Here is a 7,322-nt window from a genome sequence, read left to right as displayed (position 1 = left end):
GTCGCGCCCTTCTTCTCGGCACGACGAGCGCGCACCTGCGGGGCCGCGCGCCGTCGGCGGCGGCGGTAAGAAAGCGGGGCCGCGCGCGGGGCGACGCGCGTCTTGCGGTACTCGTGGCCCGTGGCGAGGCCCGACGCGCGGACCTTGACCTTGCCGAGGGGCGCGTGGTTGTTCGCGGCGTCGTAGAAGGCGAGCACGACCTGGTCGTTGGGGTCGACGACGCCCAAACGCACGTCGCCGCCGAAGTCGAACTTCGCGTAGCCGTCGGCCGTGTCCTCGAGCCGTCGGCGGGGCTCGAGGCTCGCCCACTCCGGCGCGGACCGGAGCACGCAGTAGGGGTCGCAGTCGCCGCCGACGGCGCCGACGACGCCGCCGGCGCGCGCCCGCGTCGCGCCGAGCACGTCCATGGTCTCCCGGAGCTTGCGGAGCTTGAAGGTCGCGAGGCCGACGGCGACGTCGACCTCGGCGATGGCGTCGTTGTCGCGGTGGAAGTAGCCCTCGTCGATCCACGCGCGGACCCGGAGGTCGCCGACGTGGTCGCCGAGCGCGCGGATCGAGCTTCGCGACCGCGACCTGGAGAAGCTCTCGGACACGGCCGCGCGCCGCCGGCTGCTGAGCCGCCGCGAGCCCGCGCGCCGCGGGCTCGGCGGCGCGTCGGACCCGCGGCGCAGCGACGCGGCGACGCCGTCGGCCTCGTCGCGATTCGCGACGCGGCGCCGGAGCGGGAGCCAGGTCGACGGGGCGACGTCCGCGGCGAGGCCCTTGCCCGGGTTGTAGGCGAGGCGGAGCTCGCGGAGGCCCGGGTCCGCCGCGCCGCCGCCGCCGCCGCAGTGCTTGCCCGGCGGCTCGAGCGCGAGGGGGATCTCGACCTCGCCCAGGATCTCGTCGCCGACGACGCCCAGGTCGCTCGCGAGGCGCGGCCGCATGACGCGGAGCCGCAGGGGGCACGCCGCGTAGGGCTGGGTCACGAGCATGGAGAAGTCCTCGGTCATCCACGCGTCCTCGTCGCCGCCGCGGCTTCCGCCGCCGCCCTTGGACGGCGCGACGACGCGGCTGCCGAGCTGGAGCTCGACGTAGGGCCGCCGCCACAGCTCCCGCGCCGTGCCCCGCAGCGAGCTCTCCAAACCCCGCGCGTCGAGCGTCTCCACGCGCAGCACCGCCGTGTGGCACTCCGTGTAGCGCACGCTCCGCGGCCGCGCCGCGTCGTGCCCCCCCCGGCGCTCGAGCGTCGCGGGCCCGTCGTCGACGAGGTCCGCGCCGTCGTCGCAGAAGCCGAAGCGGCTCGGCCCGTCGTCGTCGGCGCCGGGCGCGCAGAGCAGCGCCGACAGCGACGCGCCGAGGAAGCCGTCGCCCGAGCCCGACCCGCGCGACTCGCGGCGCGCGGCGGGCTTCGCCGCGCGGCCGTCCCCGTCGTTGCGGTGGCCCCGCCAGAGGAGCACCTCGAGCGTCTCGTCGCCGAGGAGCGCCTCGCCGAGCTTCGCCGCGCGGTCCGCGCCCGGCAGGTCGGGCAGCGACGACGCGTCGAAGCCCGCGGCGTCCGCGACGGCGGACGCCGCGTCGTTGCCGAGCTCGACGGCGTCCGCGGACGCGAGGACCTCGTCGCTCAGCAGCCGCAGCAGCCTCGGCGCGCGCTCGTCGCCGGAGCCCCGCGCGAGCGCCTCGAGCGCGCCGCCGCGCAGCGCGACCTACGAACGTCCCGTGTCCCGGCGCGCGTCGCGCGAACGAACCGACGCCGGGCGCGACGCGCGCCGCGCCCACGCGGCGGTCGAACATGCCGCCGCCGTCGAAGACCTCGAAGACGAGCTGCCGCGCGGACCTCACGTTGTCGCAGGGGAACATGAAGAGGTTCGCCGAGTCCCACTCGGGCTCCGCCGTCTCCTCGACGGGCGCCGTCCACGCCTCGAGGCGCCCGCAGCGCACGAGCACGCGGCACGTCGGCTCCCGCGCCGCCGCCCCGGACGACCGCCGCGCCATGGAGCTCGCCGCGGCGCCGAGGCTCGCCCCGAGGCCCCGCGACGCGCTCAGGCCGCGCCCGCGCACGACGCGCACGAAGACGCAGTCGCCGCTGCTGCTCGCGTCCTGCTGCATGGCGGAAGAAAGGGCAGCCACCAGACTCACTTAGACTCACGAGGCTTCCCTTTCAACGCGGCTTCACGTTTCCGTTCAACAACATGAGAAGCCAAACTTGAAGCCAACCAACTAAGCCAACCAGCTTGGGGCCTAGGGAAGGCCGTGCGAAAAATGCTATCGGCCGCGCCGCTGCTTCGCGCGGATCGTGAGGCCGACGCCCGCGGCGAGGAGGGCGAGGGCGAGGGCGTGCTGGCCGCTGAAGGGCTTCTCGAAGAGGAGGAAGCTGAGGACGAGCGTGACGACCTTCCGCGCGGACGTCGTCAGCACGCCGGCGACGCCGGACACGTTGCGGATGACGGAGAGGTAGCAGCGCAGGCCCGCGTAGCCCGCGAGGGCCTGGGCCGCGAGGAGGCCGACGACGTGGGGCCGCGTCCGCAGGTACGCGGTCGCGGCGGCGAGCTCGCCCGTCGCGGACACGTAGGCGAGCACGAGCGCGAAGGACCCGCAGTTGGACACGACGACCATCTCGCCGATGGGCATCTTCAGGCCCCGCAACAGCTTCTGCTGCAGGTTCGGCACGAAGGCGTCGGAGCACACGGCGACGCCCAGGAGCACGAAGCCGAGCGCCTGGTTCGGCGCGGCGCCCGCCCGCGCGTCCGCGAGGCCGAGGAGCGCGAGGCTCGCGCACATGAGGAGCGCCGCGACGTACTCGGCGGCGCCGTAGGCCGCGCCGTTGAGGCACTGGCTGAAGACCATCGTCGGCACGAGCTTGCACGACTTGAACGCGACCTTGACGGGGTAGTTCACGTGCCTCAGCGCCGTCGAGCCCGTGCCCTGGCTCACGGCGATGGTCAGCACCAGCAGCGCGAGGTATTTTCGCCGCGGGCCCGCGTCGCCGCCGGGCTCGTGGCCCTTGGCGGACCCGCCGGGCGACCGCTCCCAGATCAGCGCGCACGCCGCCATCGTCCCGATCTCGCACGCGGTCATGAACCAGCCGAACTGGAATCCCGGCCGCCGGAAGGCGCGCTCCTGGAGCGCGTCGTGCGCGACGTAGAAGACGAAGAGGCCCAGCACGGACGTGGCGAGCGCGCGCACCTGCGACCGCGGCGGCGCCGGCGGCGCCGCCGCCGCCGCCTCGAGGTCCGCGCCGCCCATCGCGCGACGCGACGCAGCGGTCGCCGGACGCGACGCAGCGGTCGCCGCGTGCGACCGCGTGCGACGACGCGGCCGACGGCGCTGCGGGCTTGTGGCAACGCTGCGCCGTCGCCATCCACTCGCGAGCCGCCGCACGCGCCGCGCGCTCCGCCCAACATGAGCGGCTACGACCCCAAGAAGGTCTACATCGGCGGCTGCACGTCGGCGACGGAGGAGGCGCTGAGCGCGACGTTCCAGCACTACGGGACCATCGACCGGCTGTGGGTCGCCAAGTCGCCGCCGGGCTTCGCCTTCGTCTGGTTCGGCGACGAGCGCGACGCCGCCGACGCCGTCGCGGGCCTCGACGGCACGGAGATCGGGCCGGACCGCGTCACGGTGGCCATCGCCAAGGGCAAGGGCGACCGCGCGCCGCGCGACGGCCCCGGGAGCGGGCGCGCGCCGCCGCCGCGCGACATGCGCGCGCCGCCGCGCGACGACGGCCCCCGGCGCGGCGACGAGCCCGGCGCGCCGCGGCCCCGGCGGCCCAAGGGCCCCGGCGGCTTCCGCGTCAAGCTCAGCGGCCTGCCCGAGGGCTGCGACTGGCGCGAGCTCAAGGACACGTTCCGCCGATCGGGAGAGGTGTCGTACGCGGACGCGCGGGGGACCGAGGGCGTCGTCGAGTTCTCGTCCGAGGAGGACCGCCGGCGCTGCATCGACGACTTCGACAACACGACGCTCCGCGGGTCCCGGCTCGCGTGCGTCGCCACGGGCGGCTCGACGTCGGAATTCTTCGAGCGCACGAGCGCGGCCCACGGCCGCCAGGCGGACCGCGCGTACCGCGACGACTACGACGACCGCGCGCCGCCGCCGCGGGCCTACGACGACCCCTACGGCGCGCCGCCGCGCCGGCCCGAGCCGCCGCGCGACGACCGGTACTACGAGCCGCGCGGCGGCGCCGCGCGGCCGCCGCCGCCGCGCTACTACGACGACGACGACCGCTACGACCGCCGCCGGGGCTACGACGACCGCTACGACGACCGCTACGCGGACCGCGGGCCGCCGCCGCCCCGGCCCTACCGCGACGACCCCCGCGGGCCGCCGCCGCCGCGGCGCGCGTACGACGCCTACGACGACCGCCGCGCCTACGCGCCGCCGCCCCGCGACCGGTCCCGGTCCCGGGACCGCTACGACCCGGAGCCCGCCTACGCCGAGCCGCCGCCGCGCGACTACGACGCGCCGCCCGCGCCCTACGACGACCGCGCCTACCGCCGCTGAGCGCCCGCCGGCCCCGCGCCCCCCGCCAGCCACCGCCCGGGGGCGCCCGCTAAAGAGCCGTCGCCCGTGTCTTCCCGCGGTCGTCTTGCTGGGACGCACGCGGGGGCGCGTTCGCCTCCGGCCCTCCGTGCGACGCCGCGGCCGCGGACAGGCTCCAACCTCACCACGACGGCACCTCCTTCATTTTCACGAGGGCGCCGGACGAGTGCTGGAACACGGGCGACGACGTCGACGAGCGCGCGCTCAAACGGGAGGTCATCGGAGCTTTCGCCTTGCCGGGAGGCCGCCGGCGGTCGCGGTCCTGGTTACCCCCCCCCCCGTGGCCGCGCTCGCACGGCCGCGCCGACGCTCCCCCACCTCGACGTCGTCGCGCCTGTCAAAAAACGACGGAAACCGTCCACGACGATGTCCGACGCGTCGGAGGGCGGCGACTCCGGGTCGGCGACGTTCTGCGGGAACGACGTGCCCCTGCCGACCCACGGCATCGCGAGCTACGAGAAGAAGGGCGAGGACTGCGTCGCCGTGACCGTCGGGTCCGACGAGGCGGTCTACGCGGTCTTCGACGGCCACGGCGGGTCGTCGCTCTCGCGCGCGTGCGCGTCGCACGCCTGGCGGCGCGAGAACCTCGTGGAGCGCTTCTGGAAGCTCGACGAGAAGCTGGGCCCGCGGCGCCTCTCCGAGGGCACGACGGCGAGCGTGCTCGTCGTCGACCGGCCCGAGGCCGGCGGCGGGTCGCGCGTGACGTGCGCGTGGGTCGGCGACTCGCAGATCATGGAGATCGACATGCTCGCCCCGGAGGCGAACGCGGCCTTCTTCTCCGAGGCCCACGCGGCGGGCAACGACCGCGAGGTCGCGCGGCTACAGCGGCAGTGGGCGTGCCGCGACGCGTTCGCGGCGTCGGCGCCCGCGGGCGCCGAGGACGGGGCGGCCTTCCACGCGCGGGCGCTGGCGGCGGCGGGGCCCGTCGCTCTAGATGATGCGGACCGCGACCTGCTCGCGCGGTCCATGGAGTACGAGCGCCGCGTCGACGCGGCGCTCGCGGCCGCGGCGCCGCCGCACCTCACGCGGTGCCGGTCCCTCGTCGCGCAGCGCCTCAACGAGTGGACGGGCCAGCGCGCGGGGCCCGTCGTCGTCGAGGCGACGTGGCGCGACGAGGCCGCGGGGCGCGTCGTCGTCGGCGCGTCCACGTCCGTGACGCGGTCCGTCGGCGACTGGGACAGCTCGCGGGGCCTCGTGCCCGAGCCCGGGACGCGCACGACGCTCGTCCGCGACGGCGAGTTCCGCCGCTATGTCGTCGCGAGCGACGGGTTGTGGGCCTACGCGTCGTCGAAAGCGGTCGCGAAACTCGCGCACGGCCCCGGGCAGGAAAAGAGAGCGAAATTCCCAACTTCAAAGGCTCCTATCTCGGTCGTTTTCCACTCGTTTCGGCTGATTTTTGGACGAGCGATCATCTCTTGGAACGGTCTCGAAGCGTGGATGCTTTTTCCGGAACGCGCGCGCGCGGAACACTCACGTTGAAGCGACGTTGAATCACTCTTTTCCCGCCCAGGCACGACCGCGACCACGCGTACGACCCGCAGGAGTGCGCGCACCTGCTGCTGGAGCTCGTGCGCCGGGCGACGGCGCGGCGCTGCGCGTCCACGTCCCACGCCTTCCTCGACGACACGACGATCCTCGTCGTCGACGTCCTGCCCGCGCCGGACGCGACGGAGCGCCTCAAGCCCAGCTTCGCGCGGAAGTCGCCCTTCAAGGCGAGCCGCAAGAGCCTCGACGCGCTCCTCGGCTCCTTCTCCCGGTCCATGTCCCTCGGCAAGCTGTCGCGCTCCAACTCCGCCGCGTCCCTCGACAGCGCGGGCTCGCGCGACAAGCCGCGGTCCGCGGGCGACGCGCCGCGGGCCGCGTCGACGCCGACCTCCAAGACGGGCTCCTCCGCGCCGACCAAACTCTGGGGGAGGAAGAAGAGCGCCTCCCACGACCACTGACCTCGCTAATGTGTATGCTTGAGCGCGGCGCGGGCGGGGGCTTTTTGGTACTAGTAGTTTTTGACGTCCCTCGCCCTTGAAGCGCGCTTTGAAGCGCACAGAATCGAGAAGCCTGACTTATGGCGACTTTCTCATCCGGGGCGGCGACCCTGGCCTGCGAGTGCCACTGCGGGCCGGCGCAGAGCATGACGCAGACCGCGGCGTCCGACGCCCGCGCTCGCGCTCGACCGACGTACCGCATCGCCCGCCCCGATCTCGCGGAACGCTGGCCCCATCTTTAGGCAAACCTGCAGCTTCCGGCGCGTGCTCGCGCTGGAGTGCGCCGTCATGAACTACGGCTGGGGCGCCGTGGGCCGCGACTCGCTCGTCGCCGTGCTCGCGTCGATCTCGCGCGGGGAGAAGATCCTGGCCGACGCGCCCTACGCGGAGCTCTGGGTCGGCGCGCACGCGAAAGCGCCGGCGCTCGTCGCCGAGCCCCACCGCCGCGTCGAGTTCTCCGCGTGGATCGAGCGCCGCTACTGGCGGGGCACGCCGCTCTACCGGAAGCACGCGCTGCCGTTCCTGTTCAAGGTGCTGAGCGTCGCCGCGCCGCTGAGCATCCAGGCCCACCCGGACAAGGCCCTCGCCGCGAAGCTCCACGCGCGGGACCCGGCGAACTACCGCGACGCGAACCACAAGCCCGAGCTGTGCTGCGCGGTGTCGCGCTTCGAGGCGCTCTGCGGCTTCAAGCCCCGGGCCGCGCTCGTCGCGTCCGTCGACGCCTGCCCCGAGCTCGTCGGCCTCGTCGGCCGCGGCCGCGTGGACGCGCTGCGGTCCGCGGCGGGCGGCGGCGCCGCGCGCGACGCGCTCCGGGGCCTCTAC

General features: G+C 74.8%; 1 protein-coding gene across 1 annotated transcript; it reads left to right on the top strand.

Moving 5' to 3' along the window:
* Nucleotides 1-3,381: 3,381 nt before the first annotated feature.
* On the top strand, nt 3,382-3,663 carry AURANDRAFT_19981 (hypothetical protein; the record flags this gene model as incomplete). Its single annotated transcript, XM_009035195.1, has 1 exon — nt 3,382-3,663. A coding segment is annotated over one exon (282 nt), but the record flags the coding sequence as incomplete, so codon positions are not given.
* Between the last annotated feature and the right edge of the window lie 3,659 nt (nt 3,664-7,322).

Source organism: Aureococcus anophagefferens, assembly GCF_000186865.1.
Source record: "Aureococcus anophagefferens unplaced genomic scaffold AURANscaffold_2, whole genome shotgun sequence".
NCBI lineage: Eukaryota > Pelagophyceae > Pelagomonadales > Pelagomonadaceae > Aureococcus > Aureococcus anophagefferens.
Note: the sequence above shows the minus strand (reverse complement) of the source record. Positions and strands in the feature narration are given on the sequence as shown.